This window comes from Nylanderia fulva, unplaced genomic scaffold (assembly GCF_048542155.1).
Source record: "Nylanderia fulva isolate GAGA-0341 unplaced genomic scaffold, ASM4854215v1 Scaffold17, whole genome shotgun sequence".
Classification (NCBI taxonomy): Eukaryota; Metazoa; Arthropoda; class Insecta; order Hymenoptera; family Formicidae; genus Nylanderia; species Nylanderia fulva.
This window is the reverse complement of record NW_028189945.1, coordinates 462,594-489,778: the sequence shown is the minus strand read 5'-3', so window position 1 is coordinate 489,778 and position 27,185 is coordinate 462,594. Positions and strand designations below refer to the sequence as shown.

At 28.8% G+C, this 27,185-nt stretch overlaps 5 protein-coding genes across 6 annotated transcripts; all 5 read right to left on the bottom strand.

Moving 5' to 3' along the window:
• Nucleotides 1-1,684: 1,684 nt before the first annotated feature.
• Nucleotides 1,685-3,250, bottom strand: LOC114938276 (uncharacterized). Its single transcript, XM_029312144.2, has 3 exons — nt 3,185-3,250; nt 2,751-2,783; nt 1,685-2,323 (listed from the first exon to the last, which is right to left on the bottom strand). The coding sequence occupies exons 1-3, from the start codon at nt 3,233-3,235 to the stop codon at nt 1,826-1,828; spliced, it is 582 nt and encodes a 193-aa protein (XP_029167977.2). The 5' UTR covers nt 3,236-3,250; the 3' UTR covers nt 1,685-1,825.
• A 5,026-nt stretch (nt 3,251-8,276) lies between these two features.
• On the bottom strand, nt 8,277-10,528 carry LOC114938278 (calaxin). Its single transcript, XM_085481263.1, has 4 exons — nt 10,227-10,528; nt 9,587-9,707; nt 9,194-9,447; nt 8,277-8,968 (listed from the first exon to the last, which is right to left on the bottom strand). The coding sequence occupies exons 1-4, from the start codon at nt 10,526-10,528 to the stop codon at nt 8,746-8,748; spliced, it is 900 nt and encodes a 299-aa protein (XP_085337389.1). The 3' UTR covers nt 8,277-8,745.
• Nucleotides 10,529-16,014: 5,486 nt separating this feature from the next.
• LOC114938275 (uncharacterized) lies at nt 16,015-17,978 on the bottom strand. 2 transcript variants are annotated; one of them, XM_029312142.2, is made up of 6 exons: nt 17,868-17,978; nt 17,596-17,647; nt 17,294-17,418; nt 16,820-17,173; nt 16,526-16,658; nt 16,015-16,443 (listed from the first exon to the last, which is right to left on the bottom strand). In XM_029312142.2, the coding sequence occupies exons 1-5, from the start codon at nt 17,913-17,915 to the stop codon at nt 16,584-16,586; spliced, it is 654 nt and encodes a 217-aa protein (XP_029167975.2). In that variant the 5' UTR covers nt 17,916-17,978; the 3' UTR covers nt 16,015-16,443; nt 16,526-16,583. The 2 variants fall into 2 exon arrangements, with proteins under 2 accessions (XP_029167975.2, XP_085337387.1); XM_085481261.1 differs by having other exon boundaries at nt 16,526-16,643; nt 17,868-17,977.
• A 561-nt stretch (nt 17,979-18,539) lies between these two features.
• LOC114938277 (uncharacterized) lies at nt 18,540-21,403 on the bottom strand. The gene is made up of 3 exons (XM_029312145.2): nt 21,252-21,403; nt 19,153-19,417; nt 18,540-18,698 (listed from the first exon to the last, which is right to left on the bottom strand). The coding sequence occupies exons 1-3, from the start codon at nt 21,337-21,339 to the stop codon at nt 18,671-18,673; spliced, it is 381 nt and encodes a 126-aa protein (XP_029167978.1). The 5' UTR covers nt 21,340-21,403; the 3' UTR covers nt 18,540-18,670.
• Nucleotides 21,404-24,886: 3,483 nt separating this feature from the next.
• LOC114938274 (uncharacterized) lies at nt 24,887-26,979 on the bottom strand. Its single transcript, XM_029312141.2, has 4 exons — nt 26,691-26,979; nt 25,991-26,406; nt 25,320-25,723; nt 24,887-25,057 (listed from the first exon to the last, which is right to left on the bottom strand). The coding sequence occupies exons 1-4, from the start codon at nt 26,779-26,781 to the stop codon at nt 25,024-25,026; spliced, it is 945 nt and encodes a 314-aa protein (XP_029167974.1). The 5' UTR covers nt 26,782-26,979; the 3' UTR covers nt 24,887-25,023.
• Between the last annotated feature and the right edge of the window lie 206 nt (nt 26,980-27,185).

Here is a 27,185-nt window from a genome sequence, read left to right as displayed (position 1 = left end):
TTGAATGAAAGAGAAAAAAGAAAATGTACGAAAATTAAATGTAAAAATAAAATTGAGAGTATAATATTTAAATATATAAACAGAATGTAACAATTTTATTTCTTCGGCAAATATTATAAAGAATAATAATTCACTTACTAAGCAGCCGAGTATTCGATGCGAAATCATCGTGAGATATATGATGATCGATCGAGGTTTGTTTCGACTTCTGAGTTGATCATACGGCACATGTTATATAGAGCGATGACTTGTTACGTAGAATATTATCTGACCTTTCACGGTTATTAATTTAAAAGTCATTTATGAATTTGCATTCGATGTACTAGAAAATTGCCGATTTTATCATGTGATTTTATCGAACGAACACTCAGGACATTATCGTGCGCCTGAGTGAACATGAAATTCAATTTATTTTCTGCGATACTATTAATTGGCATGCAAAACAGTACAGTCGTAATGTCTTTCATCTTCCATCAAGTTAGGTACATTGCGTATAGAATGAGATATATGTAGAATAAAATTATTTATATTTTAATTAAAAATCACGCAAAAGTGAAGACTTCATTTTTTAAATGATCATTAAAATTTTCTATTTTAAGCAAAAGTAAATATAAAATTAAATATAAAATTGTGAAAAAGATTAATTAAATGCGATTTAATATCATGTCATGCTGCAATTCTTATAAGTTTGAATATATTATTTAAACACACTTTAAATGAAAAATGTTTTGTAGATTGTATGCTAGTGTGCGTTTAATTATGACTTTGAATTTACATCTTAATTAACAAATATTTTAAAATAGATTCATTGTTAAATGTTTAATATCTTATTAGAATGCGAATAAAGCTATTTAAAAAAAGCTATTTTCTGTGCAAAACTTATTTTTTCAAAATAAAATAAGTAAAAAAGTAAATATACATGTAAGATATATGTTCTATATTAATAAATTTAAATTAACAATAACTTAACTGTGAAAAAATGAAATCATTATATTCTAAATTTTTCCATCAAATTTACTTGGTCTAATTGACAAAACTGAAATGTTATTCAAATAATAATAAGAGTAATTTAATTTAGAAATAAAATATTCTGAATAAGAAATTCTCTTTTTTCAAAAATTATTTACACTTTATTATTTGTATTTGCCTGTATAATACATAAAATGATATGTGATATGATATATATTTAGATAAGCAAGACAAAATATCGCAAGAAATGTCTGTAAAATAAAAAAAATGTTTAAAAAATTTGATTGTTTTTTCTTTTAATTAATCAGTTCTAATTTCTAATGTTTTTCATTTTAACGTATAATACAACTTTATATTTTTATCTCTAGTTATATATAAAATATTATTCTTGAAATTATAAGAAACAATTAAACAGTCTCATAAGATTATAGAAAACAATGCTATGTGATTTTAAAATTATTTCTAAACTTGTCCGACAAAATTTGGCGTTACATCTTATTTGATCAAATAAAAAAGCCTAACAAAGGACCAATGAAATTATTATGCAATTTGATTATAAAGTAATACATGATTTAAACGCTACTGTTAAATACATATTTAAGTAAGAACATTATGGGAAACTCTTGGATTTAAAAACTGAAAATTTTTTTGTTAGACTAATGCTAAGTTTATTTACAAAAAGCAGAAAAATCGAATATATCAGACATATGTATCTTTCTACCAAAATTTGATATTAACAAATTGTATTAATTCGATCTAATCAATTAATGATTAATTATTTCGATATAATTGATTTTTACAAATATTTTTCGGCCAAATAGTTTTTCCTTTTGAAAAGTAAGATGTGACGTTGAAATTAATGAATCGCGTCGACAATATCTTTTCTACGAATCTTAATTCTGACATTCACGTAATTGTCTTCGTCATCTTCGTCGATCTTCGCAGGACTGTGTATTGATCTTCTGTTGGACACACCCGCCTCGTCGAGTTTCAACTGGACTGTTTGCGAGATGATTATCTTCAGGGAAGTCATCATGTCCGCCACGATGTCTCTCGTCATTATTTCCTCGTCCAGCCCATTCATGCTCGGCTTATCTCTGGTGAGCGCTCTTCGTGCGATCTTATCAAATTGGCTTGCCACTTGGAAAGCAGATGGTGTTCCCACCCTCCTGGTGGGTGATATGAGGGGTTGCACAGTTTTTTCAAGCTCTTTGATAGCATTTTTTGAACTGGAGATATTGCTAGTACGATTGGTCAAACGTGTTTCTATCACCTTCCATAATTCCTTAGCAACTTCCTGTGGATCCAGATTCACGATGATGTTCACGTTCTTGTTTTGAATGAACGTACCTACCTAGAAATTAATTCAGTATACGAATATCATTACGAATATCTTATTAGAATTTTAATAATTTTTTTATCTTTAGTAGAAATATTGATTATCAATAATGTTAAATAAAATTATTTTACTTTGAAATAAATCTTTAAATTTTTTGAATGCCTTTATTGCATTGTTATATTTTTATAATTTTTATAAATTTTTGTTTTTTAAATACACGACTAAAAAGATTTTCAGGTATCACACAGAACTTGAGAGGTACGTATAGAACTTGATATTGCTTGAAATGAATCATGCTTGATTAGAATAACAAGAATATTGTACGCAATATGCTTTTTTCAAGATTATTTGTAAATTTATTTGTAAAATTTAATATAATATTCTCCAATAATTCCACGGAGAAAATTAATTCTATTTTTATTTATTACTTTAAATTTCTTACCTCTTCTCGCGAAGTTCTCTCCTGCGAATATACCTAAAAAGATGCATATAAAATACTTTATATAATTTAATTATTAAATAAATTAAATAATTTGCAAACACTTTGCCTCATTCTCGAAACATTCACTGACTCTATCCACACTTCAAAATTTAGGAAAATATATGACAGATCGTTAATTAAGATTCACAATAATTACGAAGAATTGATATAAATGTAACTATTAATTGCAATTTCTAATAACATTTTTACATTTATTTTAAATACACAGTATTTAATTATACTTGTATAAAAGAACATACATACTTTATGGAATTTTTTTTTATGGCACATATAAACGCATATATGTATAATGCAAAAGTATTTAATGTGCTCTAGCAATCTCATTAATCTCATTATCTACCTAGCTGCTTTTTACTCGCTTTTCTTATCCTTACTTGGCCAATGGTCACCGCTAGGGTGGTGCACAATATCAGCAAGTACGTCATAACGTAATCGTTGGCACAGTGCCAGAACGGCGAATGCATTTAACCGAGATACATGCTGCATATGCATTAAACCAACTTTTTTTATATATGCGATAACCCAGCGGAGCTCGCGCGATATCGAGGCATGCGGAAATTAAAAGGCCGCGCTCGCCGTAGCGGCGGCTTAATTCACGATAGTCCGTGACCGTCTCGCGATAAGTCCCGGAGCGCGTTTCGCATATAGGTAATCTCAGTCGGCAGGTGTACGCGTTCCAGATCGACACAGCGCGATGTTCGCGGACCGCGAATCTCACTCGCGAATCGCGCGAGCGCGAATCAAGTATCCCGTATTCGCGCGACTATTATTTTCTCCGTATTTTTATACTGTCACGGTCGCTCATACCGCGACGAAATGTCGAATTGACACCCAGGTTATTTAATTCGCCTCGATTGCGCCTGTTATCTTTATATTCTGGTGTACACCTGCATTGTTCTTTCATTAATTAACGCGTTATGAACGCAAAGCAGCTGTTTTCTCATGATTTTCTCACCATTTTATTCTTGCACATCATTACTTTATAGCTGTCGTTTCAACACGTAACATTTCATAACAGTATTATTGTTATATATTGTAGAAATTTTTCTATTATCTGTAGATATTAATAGTTGTATTTTTTGATCGGTATTTATAATAATGAAGCAAATTTTTAATAATTTATCTTTTCATATTACTATTTTTTTCTCAAATAAAATATGTATAAAATCTTTAATATAATGACTCATCAAAAGTCATCATCAATCGATAAATATATTCTTCGTACATAATATTTTCATTTATTTTTTATTTTAGTTAATTTTATTTTGTACATTCAAAATAACGCAATTTTTACCCCAATTGTTAGTGTTTCATTTTTTCACTATAATCTTATTGATGCGTAAACTTGTGTGTGCTTGTTTGAATTTGTGAAATAAATTTATTTTGCTTAATTTTTCTAAATATATTTTATATACATTTTACACTTATATATTCTTTATTACATACTTTTATTAGGAATTACCAGTATGACGTTATTTCGATTGGTCTTATATTATCAAACATCCTATCGTTAATCTCATGATTATAATTTTGATCCCTTTGAAAGTATGAAATTTAGTTCTCAAACTAAGCGTGATTTTTCTATAAAAAATATTTTTATTACAAATAAATATAATTATTAACATCATAGTAATCAATAAGTATATTAATTTACTAACATATAAAATAAAATTTTAGATTTTTAAGCTGCAATATATAAATGTTTTAATGTCTATTTTATATGTATCTACGTGTCAAAAGAAAAAAAAATTAAAAATTTTAATTAAGAGATGTTAAACATAGCAAAGTTTTTTACTGTTTGCAATTACATATAAAATTCAATCAAGCATTTAAAATTAATCAAAGCATGAAAACCAATATGTTTTCGTTTATAATTCACGGTCAATTGATTATTTTCACGCACAAAAGTTATAAAGTAAAATTTTATAATAAATATGTATTTTCTCGATACATGTATTCATCGAAACTACAAATTTTACATATAGAATATTTATATAATTGCTGTTACATATCACATATAATTATTCTAATTTTCAATACAGTTTATTACATGTATATATTTCTTATATATGTATATTTTAGATACTTACTCTGTAATTTTAATTTAATTTAGAATTAGAAATTGTATTTGATGATGGCAAATTTTTGTTCCGCTGTCTATTAATCATGTTGTAATTATAATGATCAGTCATGTGACTTTCGCTATTGCGTATTTTTTCCTTTTTAGTCAATAGTGAAGCGTCGATTAATCGATCATTGATATCCACTTTCGTTTTAAATAATTGCCTAAGCAAGTTCGGATCTTTTAAATTATCGACAAAACGAGAATAATTATTCAATTTTAATACATCATTGTCAATACGAATATTTCGATTTCCAATCGATCGACTTATTCTGACATTAGTGGATAGATTATCTTGAGGTTTCTTTGGTTTTTCCACATTAAATTTGTTTACTTTTTCAGAATCTTGTGCGCGGTTCGAATTCTTGCCTTGATATTCCGTGATTGATGATTCATTTGTTTCATTTATTTGAAATAAATTCTCCGAAATCGAATTTAATTGTTCATTTGTATGATTCGTTTTCACCTTATCCACCTTCTCAAATACTTCGGGCTTTATTACGTCGTTAATATGATTTATGTCGCGATTATTTTCTACTGAAGGTCTCTCATTGATAAAAGCAGATTGATTATCGCTATTCTCTGCTTTCGAATTATCCGTATTTATTGATAAATTGTTATTTTCGGTATTTTTATTATTTCCTTTGGATGCATCAGTTGGCTCATTAACGTTGTTTCGTGAATTGTTATTAAAATTTTGATGATTACGCATTACATTATCAGAATCATTTCCTACTTGTTCAACATTTCTAATTTGGTGATGTTGAATATAATTAAAATTCGCAGGATCACTTGCGATTATTTTTGCGTTGACATTCTGAGAATGTGAAATGATATGATTCAGAAAGTTATTTCCGCTTTCCGCATTTTTCGCTTCCGGTAGAGCTTTAATTATTGATTCTACAAAATTTTTCGCATTTAACAAAATTTGATTCACTATAGGTAGATTATTCACGATCTGTGGATTTAAAAAATGTTCAAAATTTTGAATCGTAGTTGTTGGATCACGATACTTTAAACTTTTGCTGTCTGCATCATTTCTATTTGACTGCTCTTGTGTATTTTGTGATCGCCGGGTATTAAATCGATTCACATTCTCGTATGAATCGTTCACAATTTTTGTATCTGGGACATTTTTTGCTAGATCGATGTCGATCAATCGTTGACTCACTTCAGGCGTTGATTCCTGCACATTTTGCGATTTTGGAAGAAACTTATGCACAGTTTCAGTTAAATTATTCATAATTGTTGCATTTGAAATGTTTTTCATTAAATCAATTGAATTAAATAATCTTGCACTAATACCGTCTATTGTTGAATTCTGAGAATTTTGTACATCAAAACTAAATTCATTCGCATTTGACACATTATTTGTTGTATTTAAATTTTTTATTTTTTGCAAAGTATCAGGATTACGTCTAAGAACGTCAGATAACGTTTGATTTTGCACAAGTGTCGAAATTAAATTGCTGGTCTTTGAATCGCGTGCAACGTTAATGGCTTCTTGAAAATTGCTTGAATTATCGAACAATTCCTGTGATTGCGTAGAATAGAGAAGAGTCATTTGATCTTGGTTCAAATTTTCCAGTAAGTCTTGGTTATTATTTATTTCGGAATCATTGATGAATAAGCGATTCTGAATTCTGTCTTGACTCTTGTCAGGTCGTTCGAGATTCGTTTTTAATAGCGATTGCGTTATAGGAGTTTCAGTTATCAAATGTACTGGATTATCATTGCGTCCCTTACAATCATAGTCTCTATCAGTTTCGTTTCTTAAATTGATCAAACGATTTGCCGTATGCATCGCCAACTGTAGAAAGATCTTCAGAATATTCTCATTTTGGGCAACCGAATCTGGATCATACTGCAAATTACTCCAATCGATATTTGGCGGCAAAGAGTAAACCTAATTAAAAAAAAAAAAAATTAATTATTGCTAAAAAGTTATATAAAAATATGCATCTAAAAAATTACTACATATTATAAATTGTTGTCGTAATAACATTGCTAAAATAATCTTCTAAAAATATATTTTTTTAACTGAATTGAATAAAGGTTGAGATTAAGCAAATGGAAAGTATGCAATCAAAAATAGCAGAACTAAACGAAGAAGACACATATTATACTTGTTCGCAAAACAGGAAATCTCTGCGTCTTTACCTTTGCCTGGTTTCTATCATAATTATCGCAAAAAATTATTTCACTACTTCTTGTTAATTATTATTTTGAATTAAAATAAAAAGATTCAGAGACTTAACGTAAAGAAATATTATAATTTAATGATACAATTTTTATTTATTAAAATAAGAATACATTTATTTATAGCAAAATATTAACTTTAACAAAGCTATAAAGAACTTTAGAAATTCCTTATATGTATAAGTTTATATTACCAAGGAACCCAACGTATGAATGATCAAAACAGATTTGCCTGGCCACATTTTACCATTTACTCTAACGAAAACTAAACGCAACCGTCTTAAATATGATCGTAAAATTAATATCGAGCATTTCGATCTCATCCGATTTTAATGACTGATGTCACGATTATCATATCGGGTTTTCATGCATATCGGAATTCGTTGTTACCATTTGAACTCTTTACAAACGTCTTTTTTATCTATTCGTGTACAATTTATTAATACAAATTGATAATTAAAATGACATCCATCGACAAGCAATACTTTACTACACAGAAATAATTTCGTGCCATAATTCCTTAGATAACTATTGAGCAAAGTTATAGCAATGCAGAGTAATGTGTCGTTTATAACAAATAATAGTTAAAAATAATCTTACAATAACTGATCAAACTTGTTTTAAGCGTATATTTATTTTGTAATATTTACGTTGCAGATATGCTTTGCATTTACATTTCATAAAGTAAAAATAATAAGAACAATTATATGTATATCTGTGCGATACATTAAACAAAACATTTATTACAAAAATCTAACTTGTATTATTTAACAAGAATGATTTAAATAAAATTGAAACTTTAGCGCATCTTCACCGTTAATTTCAAATGAAAGAAAAAAAGAGAGAAAATAATCATTTATTGTGAAAAAATTATTTAAAAAATTATTAATATTAATTTTAACTGAAAGAGTTAATATATCTTTTAGTACATAGTCATTTGAATTATATGGTTTCACTTTTGATAAGCTATCATAATTGGTAAACGTCTTGCGATCTATACTTCATTCGATCATTAATTACGAAAACAAGTTCCCGAGATATGAACGGCGAGAATAATAAGCATTTCAACATTACGTTATGGCAATTGTATATTATTTACACATTTTCTGCTCAATTACACATACAAGTATTAAATTGGACTGATTTGCTTTTGTGTGTACGGCCACAATATTCTTACATACAAAAGTTTTACTATTCTATGAGTTTAAGTGCCCTTTCTTTTGATTGAATATACAGACTGATAAATCCTTTTGCACAATTAAAGTATTAATATTAACAAACGGGGGGAGGTCATTTTGACGTTTAATGACGTCACGATCATCATATCGGGTCTTCATGCATCGGAATTTATTGTTACCATTTAAATTCTTTACAAGCGTCTTTTTTATCTATCTGTGTACAATTTATTAATACAAATTGATAATTAAAATGACATTCATCGACCAGCAATAAGGCATTCCCAGATAGCAAACGGATGTCAAATTGACGTCATTTTGACGTCGATTGACGTCAGCTTGCTACCTGGAAATTCCTTATTTTTTTATTAAAACGTATATATATATATATATATATATACAATTAGGGTACATTTATTTGAGTGCGCATATCTTGTCTTCAAGATTGGAGCGTCGCTAAAAAGGCTGCACAGCTTTCTTCCGTAGGCAAACATTGTCCGAATGCTTCTAACAATAACGGTTCTTCCTTGATCGCCATTTCATAATCACGAAATGATATTTTGCCATCGTGGTCGACGTCGAGTTTTTTTAAAGCCAGTTCCGTTAAATCTTTCACTCCTTCATCTGGATCCTCTTCACCAGGCTGCTTTATCAGACAGTTTCTATAAATATACGAATAAAACTATAAATATATGAATAAATACAAGAATGCTTATTGCTTATAATTTGTAATAAACGTATTAAATTAATTAAAAAATTATAATATTTAATGTTATGATATTCTCTTTAAAAACAAATCTGCGCGACTACAGTGATATTATAAACGTGTATGCATAATAGACAAAATAAGACTGCAATGTGTGAGATAGGGATTTGAATATTTGTACTTAAGTAATTGAAAGATTTCGTCCTTTGTGATATATCCATCGCTGTTCAGATCGTATACATGGAAACAAAAAGTGATCCTGTCACGCAGACTGCCTCGCAAAAACACGTCGAGTCCCATGATCCATTGCTCCAATCGAATAGCGCCCTCGACCTCTCGATCCCAAGAGCAGAATAGACGCTCGATCAAAGTGTCCTCCGTGATCACGTGAAATGTATTGTGGAGAAGTTCTCGAAAAATACTTCTGTCGATTCCCTGAGATGAAAATGAAAATGAGATATTTTGGTATAATTGCAAATATAATTTGAGTATTTATATATAGTAATAATTTCTTATTTTTAATAAAAAAATATTTATAATGTGATTTACTTTCAATTGTAAATGGCATAATTACCTCGACAACTGGTCTCGATTGTTTTTTACCAATGGATATCGTTTGTTCAACTTGTGGTTGGTTTTGGGAAGAATTACTAGTTAACTTCTTATAAAGCTTGCAGAGATTATCCAACTCTATCCTAACGAATCAAGCATATGTTGAAAGATAAATTAATAGTTATAATAAATATCAATATTATTTAATAATGTTTATATGTATTTTCAATTTTTATATAAATTACTATTAAATATACTATTAAATCGATAATTTACAACAGAATTTAATTCTTAATTTTAGAAACTTATTTGCGTAAATCCGATTTTCCATTCTATTCATTGTTTTATAAATTTCTACATGTATTTTTTCATACATTTTCCAGATTTTATTAATTATCTTTCTAAATTTAATTTTCACTTTTTGTAAATTGTTAAATTTTTCTTTTACTTTAATAAATACACATTTGTGATTACACTTATCATGAGTACAAAAAAGAAATAAGTGCGATTTCAAAATTATTGAAATAAATAAAAATAAAAATAAAAATTACCGATTAAAAAAAATTTTAATTAAAATAAGAATTAATCGCGCGATTTAAATGCGAGAATTATCTTGTTATAATCAAATGACTCATAATCAACGCATTTTTTATTCAACTCGCCTGGAGAATCTCGTCTTTTTTTTAAGGGTCTCGATCACTTTGATGATGTACGCGGAGTTTCTCCCGCCTTCCGGCATCTTTTTGCGACGTCTCCTTCGAGGTGGCTCGCCTTTGCCGGACGCGGAACAACTCTGCCGTTTTGAGTTGACGGATGCCTTGCGACCACTCGTTAGGAATAGGGAGACGCTCTTCATAAGGGTTGCGCCGGCACGAACGCTTATACTGTTGGTTGGACGCTCGGCGCCGACGCCGACACCCGACTGTTCACCCTCTGTCGACGTGGCGCTCCGTCGTTCGGACATGCCGGCTCAATAGCTAAAAGTTTCAAACTAATTGGTACTTTAATTCAGATATTAATATTTTAATTTGTACGCACTATCCGAGATTTATAATAATGGATTTTCGAGATTTTTTTATCTCAAAAAATATTTATGCATGTGATATTTTTTAAATATATACACATATAATGTATAATTATAATACGGAAAAGTAATATGTTACTAATAGTGTTTGGTCAAATGGTCAAAATGATCAAAATATTATAATTAAAATTATTAAGATATAATAAAGCAATCAAAATGAATAAAAAATAATAACACTCAAAATGATCAAAGTGAATAAGACGAAAATAATAAAAATAATAAAAATAGCCAAAACGATCAAAATATATATTATAATAATATAATGTACAAAATTTATTATATTGAATTAAATAATGTTTTGGGCTAAAAATGTAATAATAATCATGTATATGGGACTGATATGATTCTTTTTCTGCTGCTTGAAAGTTGTAATTTAAATTGGGCAATCATCGCGATTGTAATAAAAATGCAAATTTATTTAATAGAATTAAAAAAAAGTATGAAAATAGAAACTATTATCATGAATCGCTGTAGGCATTCCAATCGATTAATCAATAAGCAATAAATTATAAAAATAGCCTTTTTTATTAACGATAATCGAAAATTGCAAATAATCAATCAAAGCTGACTTAACTCATCAAAAGTTTGTCTCTTTTTCTCTTTCTCTTATGTATAATCAATTTATTATTATGCATGACCACATTTGCATAATTCTTTTGTTAGTCGATTTTGTCGGTAAAACTCGTATGCATTTTCGTTAGTACATAATACATTCCAATAAACTTAAATCGTGCATTTAACATATGCATAACTTGAACTGCATGCATAAAGACAAAAAATAAAATTTGCAATGTAATTTACATATTGTATAAGTAAATGTAATTTAAATTATATCAAAAATAAGAGATATTATAAATATTTAAAAAGATATGATACCAAATTTCATGATTGGTGATAATATCGGCTTTATAATATGATTTCTCTACTAAACAGAACCGTGCAATTAGTGTTTATCTAATTTTTTTATCATTATATAAAAATTTGTAATACATATTATGAGAATATAAGTATTTGAACATATATGATACCAAATTTTATGCTTAGTGATAATGTCGGCTTTATAATATGGTTTCTCTACTTAACAGGACTCTGTAATGAGAGTTTATCTATTTTTTTTTATTATTATGTAAAAATTTATAATATATATTATGAGAATATAAATATTTGAACATATATGATACCAAATGCTTGATGATAATGTCGGCTTTATAATATGGTTTCTCTACTTAACAGAACCCTGCAATCAGGATTTATTTAATTTTTTAACATTATATATAAATTTGTAATACATATTATGAGAATATAAATATTTGAACATATATGATACTAAATTTCATGATTGGTGATAATGTCGGCTTTATAATATGGTTTCTCTACTTAACCGGGCTCTGTACTGAGTTTATCTAATTTTTTTTATTATTATGTAAAAATTTATAATACATATTATGATAATATAAATATTTGAACATATATGATAACAGATTTCATGCTTGGTGATAATGTCAACTTTATAATATGGTTTCTCTACTTAACAGAACCCTGTAATCAGGATTTATTTAATTTTTTATCATTATATAAAAATTTATAATACATATTATAAGAATATAAATATTTGAATATATATAATACCAAATTTTATACTTGATGATACTGTTATATATATCTAAAATATTATATTAATCAGAGAGGGAGAGAATATATTTTATATATTAAAAACACTATTGTAAAAAGTTCATGCCTTATAGTCGTTTTGCGAGATAAAACCTTAAAACTTTTCTCATTAGATAATGAATATAACTCACTTTAGGAATTGTATCCGAAACTCGTACATTATTTCGGATTTGTTTCAGTCTAACACGCAGTACCAGGTAGAACTGGGAAAGCCGAAAAACTTTGGAATACCTAAACACACTTTCTTTTTCAATTACCACAATTTATGTATAATTAAAATTATGTATAAAATTATTTTGACAGTTTTACATTGATTTTTAATTTAAATTAATATTTTATTTAAATTTAATTTATACTATTTTTAAATTAAATGTATTTAGTTTGAAAGTGGTGCAACTTTGAAACTTTAATGGCAAGTCTTTATATAGATATTTTTAACATTTAATATATCTTTTATACTAAAAATTATTTACTTTTAAACATAAGACTTACATATTAATGTGAGCAGAGTAATAAAATGCTTGAAACATGAGATGCAATTCCTTAAAAGCGCTTTATTTTGAATAATGCATGTTTCATTTTCGAGCAATCATTTCTAACAATGTGCATGCATCAACAATCACTCCTGCAAACGCAAGAAGACAATTTATAATACATGAAATTGCAATTTTAAAAGCATAAATAATCTTAATCTTGAATAGAATCCCTATATATTCCTCTACGTATTATTTCTATTATGTATTATTCATTTCTACCTATTACATTATTTTTACACAAACATACAGTTATGCGTTTTATTTTTTCAAAATATTTTGCCAAAGACAATTATAATATGAATTTTTTTTAAATTCTTACTTAAAATTTAAAATCTATTTTATTTCTCTCTTATATTAATTATATGTAAATATAACTTTCACAGAAAAGATAATAACTTTACGAATAAATGAAATCTTATTTTAGGATGTGGGCTTACATAGAACGAAACCTATGATAGTACACACGAAATTAGATCGTGCTACGATAATGATCGACACTTCTATTCCTATGGCTATGGATTCTCTCAATTTAACTTCTTCAATTTCTAACAACGAGATTGCATGTAGCATGCATGTGAATTTTGTTTTAATCTATAAATGAATCAAAAATATAACCACCTGGTAATTTCCGATATGACAATCAATTTTTCAGATTTTACAAGATTTCATATTAAACAAATTTTGTTTTATTATTGAAGAAACGTAAAAATTGTCGGAAAATGCAAATCATATAAAATAAAAATTATATAAAATACAAATGATATAAAATTAATTATTATATGTACATATACATATACATATACGTTAATAAAAAAATATACATCTATTCCAGAGGAATATTATATTACCTAATATATATATATATATATTTTATTATTTTTATTTATAGATTTACATTAACTACGAATGCAAAATTATATATAACTTTTATTAATCAAAATATCTAATTCTACGTTAAAAAATGTAATATACAGTAGTATGTATAAATAATCGTTAAGTAATCACACATTTAATTACTCAAAAGTATATCACTAATAATTTATCGTTGAAGCAAAGACACGTACAATACTCTTTCTGTCTTTATTATCTGCCACATCATGCGTAAACAGTTCGAGGTCTTAGACTCTGGCTAAACATTACTAAAACCAATTTACTATCTCTCTTGTTTAGTGTGATCGACACATTCGATTAAAATAGAAAAAACTTACCAATTAGTGACAAAGAACTGTTTCGTCGCGATGAGGACTTCGTCGTTAGAGGCGACTATGTTTTATCGATCAAACGTATCAAATGGCGAGGTTGAAAAACATTTAAATGCGATAGCAAGAGATTGGATGAACAAATACATAAATTTTTATTGTCTAACGTGGCAAGATACAAAAATAGTGTTACAATATAACTAGAAATTAACAAATTTTTGATAACATAAAATTTTTATTCAGGATTTTATTAAAATTATTTATTGAGTTTGCTTACATTAATCGATGGAAATTATATATAATACTCAACTAACGAAAGCGCGCGCAATTGTCTAATTTCATGTAATAATTTTATTTAATTTTATTTTGAATAACTGTCAAACTATTAACTTTCGCGATGACAGTCGCTCAATACTACGAATATAACGCGAATATATCAATAAATCAATTTAATATTCCACGTACATATATTGATGCAGAGTTGGCAAAATATCAATTAAATTTTTTAAAATTGAACAAATAATATGAACAGATTTAATTAAAATATTTTGAATTGACGATTAATTTTAGAAAGATTAATTAGAGATCGTTACAATGACGATTGATATAAGCTAGATTAATCGAAGATCGCTTAATTAACGATTAATATAATCGAAGTCAATTAAAGGTTATTTAATTGAGAATTGATATAAACGAAATTAATCGGAGAGCGATCGATTAAACGATTAATACAAGCTAATTTAATTGAAAGTTTTTCAATTAAACGATTAACATGAATTAATTTTAATTAGAAGTACTTTAATGGACGATTGAAAAAAACAGCTTCAATCGAAGACAATTCAATTGACAATTGATTTGAGCAGAAACAATTAAAAAGTATATAATTGACGATTAAATATAGCAAATTTAATGCGAATCTTTTCCATTAAATATTGACTTAAGAAAATCAATATAATTTCTCTATTTCCATTAATTAACTATGTGTAACAATTAATAAAATTTAAATAAATTTAATCGAAAATGTTTGATTAATGATATTATAACATGACTAAATTTATTTAAATTTTACAAGCATAGCGATATGTCCTGGGACCTCTTATATGATATAAAAAAAGATATAAAAAAAGATATAAAAAAAATTTACAAAATTACAAAAAGTACGAGTAGGGTTACATGCTCTTAGATTATATTTATGACAGAAAAAAATTATTTCGTTACTAAACAAAGCCGGAAAAGTTTCGCTTAAGTAGATATTTACATATACGCGCACATACACGCTTAAATACTCATTTAACAACTTATTACGATCATCCCTGTGCTTGATCCCAAAAAGTACGAGTAAGGTTACATACTCTTACATTATTTCTGACAGAAAAAAATTTATTCGTTAATAAACAAAATCCGGAAAAGTTTCCCTTATGTAGATATGTAAATATACACACACATACACGCTTAAATACTCATTTAACAATTTATTACGGTCGACTCTGTGCTCTGTGATTACATAAATATAATCCATACTTAGAAATTTTAATTTAATTTAACATATATTATATGTATTTATATCTATATGTTTTACATTTAAAATATTTTGGCAACAAATTGTGAATAACATATGGTAATCAAACTTGGTATCGGCAATAAAAGCAGGTTATTGTTAAGTATGTATGTACATTTTACATGCTCAATAAAATAATTGTTTGAAAAATTTTTTAATTATTTCCATTATCACTCTTTGGAAGAGCATTGTACAGGGTATATAAAAATTATTAGTTGGTCTTTGTTAGCTAATTCTCCTGTTCATGTTCGGCAAAGATCATCCCCAACATGGGCCCGCAAAATTTGTCAAAATGTTTTATTGCGCGAAAAAAATCTACTCATTGAGAGGATCAAAAGTCTCAAAGGAATTATAGGTTGCAAATGTGTCCTTATATGTGAAAAAATATCATAAAGTTGAAAATAATTAAGATATGTAATTTTATTACGAATATTTATAAGAGAAGCTCAATGAATTGAACATCACAAAGTAATCCCTAATTTTTCTAACATTTCTTTAACTTGTTAATTTAACGTTCTGGGTTACCTTGTGTAGCATAAGTAATATAACATGTGTGTCGAAATTAATATATTTAAATATATTTAATGGTATACAAATACATTGTAATTAAGATCTTTTGTCATTTTTTATATGAGAAAATGTCTAATAAATTTTAACTACTGTTATTTTAAAATATTTTGTAGTATATTATAGAACTTTAATACAATGATATACGTAGTTTTTTTTCAGTGTATTCATTCTACATAATCGATTCTTTGTTCAGCTGACTAATAGAGAAAGTATCATCAAATATTTTTCTGAGATAATTGTCGACGTCTCAAATGATGTTTCCTGAAATAAATTAAAATTAACTATTAATTATATTAATTAATTATACATTCTTTACAATTATTTCTGTAACAAATAATCTTACTTGCATAGCTTGTCTAAATAATGTTTGATATCGATTAGAATATTAGTAATTCGTTCTTCTATTGTGGCATAGGACGTGGCAAAACACGTGGCAGTTTCTTCGAATTCACATACACGTTCTGTGTTAAAAAGTTCTGTGTTAAAGTTTTATGATACATATTAACTATCTTTTATTATTATACAATATTTACATCTAAATCTATCATCTCTTGCAGTTTTTTATTTAATATAATTAATTAATTAACTAATAAAATTTTTTACATGTGAAAACATAAAGACATTTCCAGATACTTACTGATCCGTGTGAGTTCATCAGTATGACTATTACAGACTCCTGTCTCCCATCCTCCTGATTGAGGATATCTTTTATCTGAGTAAGTAGTTCTTTTAAGTCATTCGCAGCCCTTGTCGATTTATTATTCGGTGTTTGCCAGATGGAATCGTTATCAAAAGTGTACATATTTATCGCTTCTCTTCGATTTGAAATAGTTTCATCTGGGATTGTTTGCTTTGGAATTATTTGGTCTGGGCTTGATTGGTCTGGAATTGTTTGTTCTGAGACAATTTGTTGTGAAATTCTTGATCCTGGGATTGATTGTTCCGAGTCCAATTGTGTCATGAGCGAGCTTAGTTGATTCAAAAATTGTATCTGGAATAAAAAGTGTCGGTTAGTTTAAATAGGATAAATAAATCTACTTATAGCTAATCCATCGATATTCTGCATGTAATTTATTTATTTAAGCATGTTCTATAAAATATGTATACAGACCCCCTGTTCATTATTATCCTTATCTTCGTTTATTTTTACGGAAACGTTGAGGAGCTTTCCAAAGTTTTTCTCATACGATGTCATTAGTTCTTTCAGTTGCTCTGGCATATTTGTAGCAACTTGCCCTATTATTAAATTCAAAAAATTATACGTTTTTGTAAATCGTATGTAAGCGACAGTCTATTTTTCTAATTAAGAAATGGATACGTAGAAATTGCTCGCGTAATCACTCGTATCATTAAGTGCGGTAATACTTAATTTTTAACATAATAAATGTGATAAAATATATGTAATTTTCCTACCTTCGCCTCCTACAAGTCCTATGTCCGAAAGATCGATCGAACGACATTGCGCCTGAAGATTTTTGTTAAGATAAAATTGAAATTCCCAGGTAACAAGCTGACGTCAAAATGATGTCATTTTGACGTTTAATGACGTCAGCTTGCTACCTGGATTGTGATATATACATATTATATTATTTATAATTAATATGAGAAGAGCGAAGGAATTTGAGTAATGAAATAAATAGGTGACGCACATGGTACGGAAAGGGATATTAATTTGTGAAACTTACTCCAATTATGACGGCAGCAAATAGGATCACAAGAAACTTCATTTCCATTTTTCGATCACGCCTCAAAGTCACTTTTGGTATGCAAGTGAAACTCTAACAGGTTGCTCTCGGATAAACGCAGCCGTTTTATAGGCATCGCATGTATGAACAATGATACTTGCATTTACAACGTTTTCCAAAACATTTGACGGAAACATCCGGCTAAGAATAAACAAACATATCGCTATAAATCGAAAGCGAGATTACGCGAGTGCGATTATTCTACACAAATAGACATGTATAACTGCATTTTAAATTATGTCGAGAGTAATATACTTTTATTATTGTTTTAATTATTGATTAGTAATTAATAATAAATATTAATTATTTTTAATTTTTATTTTATTTTAAAATTTGCATGAGATAATAATCTAAAATTGCGATTCGCAATAAAGGATAAATAAAAGATTGAGTAAAGACAATCAATAGTCTGAATATTATTCTCATTAATATATTAAACACTGATCAAATAGATATAGAAGAAAATATTAGCGTTTAATAACGTATCGAATTTAAAACTTCAGAGGCACGATGAGACGTATTAAATTATTAATATTAATTGCAGTTTGTGAAATTAATAAATAACGATAACTGTCTCAATATATTAAACAGGTTGAGGAATAAATCAGGAGCTGAATTTTTTTTCTACAATATATTTATTATAATTACACGAAGAAAACACTTATACACATAAATTGTACAAGTAATTTATTGTCACATAAGTTCACTTTCAATTATGATTAACCATGTCTTTAAATCCAGTTTCATCGTCCATATCCATAACCGCGGGACCTGCAATCGAAACATGATTGTAAAATATATGCTAACACTATTATTACATAACAATATAATTAATAATAATAATAATAATAATAATAATATATATATATATATATATATATATATATATGTTGCTTGATGAACAACATAATCGATAAAATGAGTACAACAGGTAATTTAAATCATATCTAAAATATTTACAGTGAGAGATATTTGATGCTTTTTGTACACTGTAAAAAAATATGTAATATATTACACAAAAATATGTAAAATTACATAAATAATAAGTGTAAAATTACACGATAAATAATAAAAATGATTACCTTTTCATTATTTATCATGTAATTTTACATTTATTATTTATGTAATTTTACATATTTTTAATGTAATTTTACAAAATTTTTTTACAGTGTATCTTCAACGAGTTTAAAAATTCTCGACTTGCATCACTTTGTCCGATATTTACCCAGCATTAGCGAAAGAGGATGAGAAGGAACCACTGCCGAATGGTGTGCTAATTGAACCAGCATTGGCTCCGCTATTGGCGAAGGAACCACCACCGCCGAATCCAGGATATCCTCCTCCGCCGCATCTTCTGCATCCTCCTCCGTATCCTCGACGGCCATATCCACCATAGCCACCGTATCCACCACGGCCATATCCACCATATCCACCGTAACGTTTAAGACGAACGAGCTCAACTGGAGCCGCCCTGACTATTCTTATGAGACCTGAAAGAAGAGACAGACTTTAATCTGAAAATAAAATTATTTTATTTTGTGAAGCAAATTTTAAAATGTCATTAATGATAAACATATGATTAACTGAATCATGATACAATGATTTCTCTCTTATGTTTGACAAAGGTGTTTATAATTCCGGTGGAAATCTAAAAAATGGAGGATTGTTCCGTGTTAATTATATTACATCGTAACCTTTACTTGTAACGGAACCAAATCCTGATGGTCGAAACGTTGTAAGAAATAAACGAATTTGTAGCTAATATTGATCGAATTACACAAAAATACCTTGATTTAATAATTTACTAGCAACAATAAAATTATTAACATTTTTAATTAAAAATTTCAATTTTTAAAATAAATAATCATTAATGACATTGTAAAATTTACTCCTCAAAATAAAATAATTTTATTTTGAGATCAAAATCTCTCTCTTCATTCAGGTCTCTAAGAATAATCAGGGCGGCTTCACTAGAACTTGTTTGTCTTAAACGTGGTTACGGTGGATATGGTGGATATGGCCGTGGTGGATACGGCGACGGTTTTCACAGTGGCTATGACCTTCGAGGGTATGGAGGGCACGAAGAAAGATGCAGAAGATGCGGTGGAAGATAATCCTGGATACGGCGGCTGGTTCCTTCGCCAATAGCGGAGCCAATGCTGGTTCGATAATCACGCCATTCGGCAGTGGTTCCTTTTCATCCGCTTTCGCTAATTCTGGGTAAATATTGGACAAAGGACAAAGTGATGCAAGTCGAGAACTTTCAAACTCGTTGAAAATATATTACAAAAAGCATTAAATATCCCTCAACCTAAGCATTTTAGATAGAATTTAAATTTCCTGTTATACTTATTTTATCGATTATTTTAGCAATATATATATATATATATAGATATATTGTTTGATGAACAACATAATGAATAATCGATAACATTATAGTATAACAAGTAATTTAACCTGTATCCTCCACCGCATCTTCTACATCCTCCCCCATGCCCTAGATGGCCATAGCCACCGTGACCGTAATGACCGCCACGGCCATATCCACCATATCCACCATATCCACCATATCCACCATATCCACCGTAACCACGTTTAAGACGAACGAGCTCTAGCGGAGCCGCTCTGACTACTCTTATGAGACCTGAATGAAGTGAGATACTTTAATCTCCAAATAAAATTATTTCATTTCGAGAAGTAAATTTTAAAATGTCATTAATGATTATTTATTTTAAAAATTGAAATTTTTAATAAAAAATGTTAAATTAATTATATGAACATTGAATTAAATTAATTTAATATATATATATTAAGTGAATTTAATACAATCATTATATTAAAGATTTTGCACTTGATAATACATATATATTTTTTTCAACAAACATATAATGTATTTACAGAATAAATCATAAAATATTTGAAATGTCAACAACGTCATGTAAAGTAGATAGACTGACTTGTGTTTACTGATTACGCAGCATGCATGACGCATATGTTGTTCAACAAAATCGGCATTTCGAATCAAGAACGTAGACAAAATTAATAATGTAATTCCGTCTTTTGGAATTAAATCTGCACATGCGCTTCACACATACACATTCCAATTTTATACGTATGTAAGTATAAAATGAGTCAAACGTGAAATTTAAATTGTTCTGAAAAATATTAATAAAATATTTCTTATTTTTCAATCTCGATAAGAATTCAATTAAATAACAATCATAATCGCATTATACATAATTCGATATTCAACACGTATCACCACTTTCACAAGTAATTCCTCCGTTAAATTCTGTCGTTTTCTTTTCTCTATCGCGTGTTTACCTTGAGATTGCGAAGGCGACGTCGGTAATGCAACTGCAACTGCGACGAGCAGCGCAACGAGAAGCGCAAGGATTGCTATCCTTGACATTCTGGCCGATCGTGATGATGCGAGTATCCAGTGCTAAATGACGATGAGAAAATCGGTCAAGCAGTCTTTATATATGGCAACCCATACGCGCGTTCCGGGATATCCCGGCGTGTTTTTACGCAGGTACGAAACGCAGGCACTTTCGGACCGCATCGAATCAGCCGTATATCATTAACGCGAACAAAACGAGTCTCTTCTTTGCCAGTGTTAAATGTTGATGATGCGCCGTCGTCGGTTTCTCGCTGTCCCTGAGACGATTTCCCACTCGCAAGGTCGAACATTATTTTGTGACAAGCAGTAGGAACAACATGATCGAGCAATCCTCGGTATCTTTTGATAAGTCGTCTTAATTGTAGTAAAAAAATTAAAAAGAAGAAAAAAGTGCGAAAACCACGAAGACCGCAAGGTCGGGTAAATTGCTAACAAGATATTTATAAAAGCCTTTATATTAGGCTTTCTTAGTACTTTAATTAATTTTAAAGTTCAGAATTTCTTTGCGGATAATTGATTATTTATTTATAAAAGAATTACTAATTAATTAAATTTGACTAACACTTTTAAATTAATAATTATTATCATTACAATACTTTGATGTAGTTGTTTTGAACTACTATTAAATTAATTATTAATTAAAATTTAAATTAACATTAATTTAAAACTGCATTATTTTATTAATGTTATGATATATGATATATTGAATTATTATAATAGTTGTGGCAAAAATTATGTATAATAATAAATAATATTTCCCTAAAATAGAAAATCTTAAGCAGAGAAAGAGAAAAATTTAATAATTATTTATTTACAAAAATATATAAGCTTTTTCTTTTTGTGGATATAAAAGTGAAATGGAAAATATATAGTTATAAATATTTTACATATAACATTGAAATAACATATTTCTTTTACAAAAAAAATAAATTTTTGCCATTTTTATTAAGTTATAATGAGAAAAATCTCTAAAGAAAATATTCAATTTTTAACCCTTTTAACCTTTAAAGTTTTTATTCATACAGATTATTGCATAACTTGATATTTAAAATACCATTTGTCAAACTGTCATCATACGTATGTAGTAGCCTTCGAATGATATTTATCATCCAACATTGCCTACTACTTAAATTCCCGGAACAGCCAGCACGCTTTAAAAACCGTATAATTTTACTTGCTAGGGAGATACATTAACGGTCAACAAGTAGCCTTGATTTTTCTCGGGGCTTCACAGTCTTAGGTCGTTGAACGAATACATGGGGATTCCCGGTGTTATTAATCTTATTACTATTAACTTGATTGAAAGCTTGTAAAATGAATTACGTCGATTAATCGAGATTTTTGTAACTTTTAAATGTTTATGTTCTAATTAGATCATTGATTACTTTTAAGTTAAAATTTGATCAATGAAAAAAGATATGTATGTCTTGCATATTAATTAAAGAGAATGTGAATATATACATAATTTATGCAAATTATTATTTTGAATACGAGAAACCTTGGAATGATAATTAAATATTCAATTTACAATTATTAAATATCAAATATTATATACAATGGATTATAGAAAGTTTAGAAGAATTGTAATTAAAATTATTGAGAAAATATGTATTATATAGATCGAGAAACTTACAATAATATTAAAAATAGAATAAAGAAAAAATACAAGAGAATTATATGTATAAATCAAATTAGAAGATGATATATAGATATCGTACATAGTTTTGTTTTGCTTCGAGCAATTAGCAAGTACTTTAATGGAAATCTCCGTTATTAGTCATCAATTAATGTGGAAGGAATTCATTAGCATGGTATTACTCATAATATGAATTTCTCGTTAATGCTTACGCGTATTTATATACGTTACGAAATATATTTACGCATTGCAAAAATATGCTTTAAAGTTTCACTAATTTATTGAAAGATTAGAAAGATAAAATTAAATTCGCACGTATTTTGCATTCAAGATCCAAACAGACAGAATCGTTTTAAAAATTACGTAAGAACGTTTAAATTTGGAACTGCCTAAGGGGAATCGCGTGAATATTATATATACAGTTATATATTATTATTTCTTCCCAAGACGATGATTAAAAACCTTGCAAGACGCGCAAGGTGACTCGACAATTTGATAGAGATTCTTGTCATCTTTCCGAAACTTGCAATATAACTTTTCTGAATATATGAATAGTTTTTTACGCACAATAATTTCCTATTCTCGTAAAAAAACACTTCTTCAATATGCATATATTAAAGATGTATATATTGAATCTCATCTATATCTACTCTTTCTTGTCTATAAAAAAATACGAAATAGTTTCGTCATCTTACTCAAACTGCGTAAACATACTATGTAAAATTGTGTCAATTTGACAAATGATTGTTTGTCTTAATTAATCGGAGCCGGATATATTTTATCGCAAAATATAGCTCCGTATCATATATTGTATTAATTCGATCGACCTTTTAATAAGCCATAAATTTAACTATAAATTTGCGAATTATAGAGTCGAAAATGTCAAAGCGCGTATAGTTTAACCATATTTTTATCTTCGCCATAATTTGTTCGTTATACGTGACACTTAATTGTCAGTTGTTTTCTTAATTTACTACGGACGATTAAAAATACTGTTTTGAATGAAATTTAAGATGCAGCATGGCTAATCATAGACCCGGCTTTTAAATTGTATTTTAATGGTAAAATGTGTCGACTTTGGATTATGTAATATTTGTTGTAACTTTTCTCTATCTGCGTAGTTCGCATTCTTCTTGCTTAGAGCCTCACGTAAACAAAACATACGGACAGACAAAATAAACAAGACTTCAAAAATTACGAAAGAAACTAAAAGATTTTTTATTACAATATTTTTTATTATATAATATTAAAATTATTTCACTATATAAAATATTTGCATAGACTGCTGAATATGTGGAAGAATCAATTTTATTTAAGAAAAATAATCGCAATATTGTATATAAGCTAACAAATTTTACTACCAAATTTTGAATTTTTCTCTTTTGACTTTTTAGATTTTTAAAAAATTTTAATTAAAAAAAAAATACATTAATTGCGCACAGATATTTAATAATAAATAAGCTTGTAGTCTATGTAAAAATATTAACTTTTTTAATAGCAAATTACGCCATTAATTTTTATTAGTATTAATTCATTACATGGTAATTATAAATTACGACAATATTGTGCATCCCACGAAGAGAATACTATATATATATAATTTTTTAAAAAACAAATTTGTATATTTTCTAAATTAGTACATAAACAAATTGAAATAATAATTGCAGAGTTAAACAATAATCTGTTCAAAATTTATTATAAAGCAGTACAATAATAATTTAAAGCTCGGTGTAATTTAAATATGAAGATATACTGCGCAAATTTATGTTATTTAGTCTACTTAATTTAATAATGTATCTTACCTAATAAATTGTACAATCTTCAACAAGTTAAAAATTGTTCTTAAATTTCAGTTTTGTTCTTTCACAAAAAATATATACTTTTATGTATTAATTGAATGGTTATCCTCTCTCTATAAGTTTTACAAAGAAGATAAAAAGAAAGTAACAGCGTAAAAAAAACAAAAAAATCAAGCAGAGATTTTGAAGACCCTAATAATTTTCAGAACGAACTCAGCTTTTTAACTTGCCGATAAGATTGATCAATTTAGGAGTTAATTATTTCTCGTATGGCTGCTGGCGTCGTTTCTTTCTAATAAAAATAAACACACACGAAAAATTGATATTAGTTTTTATATACATATATGTATTTATGTTGTTATCGTATATATACAAAATTAATTATGCAAAATTATATAAATAATTTGAGTAAAAAGATAAAATTGAAATAATTAAGAATTAAAATTATTTGTAACACGATTAAAGTAAAAACACATTTCTTAGTGTGTGAAGAAGAAGATAATACTTTTTTTATAAGAAAAAAAATGACATTAATAAAAAAAAATATAATTTACCCAGCAGAAGATCCGCCGTATGCAGTAGCTACTGAACTGGCGACTCCACCCTTTCCGGTGGAATAACTATTCGCGATGGCTGTGATGGTACCAGGAACGGAACCGGAGGATCCAGCACGAGTGGCCAATCTCGGAAAGCTGAAGATCATGGGAAAGAAGTTATTCAGATGAGGGATTTTTTGGCGACGCCGGTTGCCCTTGAAAGGTACAAACGGTACGGGCGGCTGGTCGTCATCCTCGTCTTCCTCGTCTTCATCTTCATCCTCATCGTCGACAGGCGTCTTGTGCGGCTTCTTTGTATGATGCCATTTTGGTCGAGTAACGGACACTTCCGTGGTGGTGATCGGTTCTTCCGGTGTTTGCGCAATCTCGGTAGTTGGAATCTCTTCCTGCTCGTGATGTTCCTGTATAAATAACACAAGTACACGTAGTATTTTACAATTGTACTGCAAGATGAATGCTTGTGATTATTGTTTAAGTTTCTAAAGAATTTAAAAAGAAATTAGAAATTAATTAAAATATATATTTTTCTATAAATTTAAAATTTTACTTAAACAAATATTATTTTCTTAACATAAATCATACTATACAAATTAGAGTCTCATTATATTTCTGCTTTAGATTTTTTAATAATAATTGTCGCATATTTCCAAATTTCACAAGTATCATACCTGAGAGGTAGAAGAGTCCTGGTGATGATGGTGATGTTTCTCGTCTTCGTGATGGTGGTGTTCGTGATATTGATCCTCCTCGTGACGATGCACTTCGTTCTGATGATGATAATTGTGATGACGCTCCTCGTCGGCTGTCGGCGCCGCGTGCGCGTGAGCGCTGGACACTTCCGGTTCCTCGATCGGTTCCGGACCATCCTTGAGATGCGGTGCGTGCATCCCGCCGAAGAAGGCTTCCCCACTTACGGCATTTCCTTGCGCGAAGAGGCCCGTTGCCTGGCCGCTGTTCCCCGTGCGACGTATCGGCCTGTAATATCCGGTGAACATCATCGCCCTGTGCGGATACGGGCGCGCGACCGTTCTCTTTTCCCTCAGAAATATGATAGGGCTGCCGTTAGGGTCCAGCATGACGGAAGCTGCGAACAACGCAGGTATTTAATTCAAGAATAAAATATACTATTTATTAAATCAGTATTATATTTTATATATTTATTGTTTATTATTTTTTACACATATTGTAAAAGTTGCTAAATATATTACGTTCAAAACAATTTGGAGATTTCATATTCTCTAAATACGCATATAAAATATTGTATATAAAATATTAAACATTAAATATCTAAAATATAAAACAATTCTATAATTTTTAAAATTTTCCAAAAAATAATTTTTAAAATAAAAGTTGATTTTTAACGCTTACTCGGCTTATTGTTAGTTGGAACCACCCTAGATTCTGCTATCGCAATCATCGATGCGATAGCAACTAGAATGAAACTAATCCAGCCAGCCATCCTTATTAGAGTTTTAATCTTTCTTCAAGTTCCACGCAACAATTTCTTTGTCTTCTTCTGTCCAGTCACTCCAGTTTTTCTTCAAAGGTCCTTTGAGAAGTATCTCCACCGTTTTTTTTTGTATCGTCTTTGACAAAAAATCGCGATAACCCAGCGATTCACTTCCACCGATCTTGCCCCGATCTACTTGACGCACCAACTTTTTGCACGATGCTGCTAATCTTGGTTGTCACAATTGCTTTTATACCATGAGATACACGGACATGGGGATACGGGATGAACCCATTGGTGGACACAGGGGATGTGGAAACGAGCGGATTCCCCACTCCAGGTTTCCTCAAATGGTTGCTCGTATACGGCCGGAGAATTTCCGTAAAGCAAATATACACGGCATCGTGATCAAC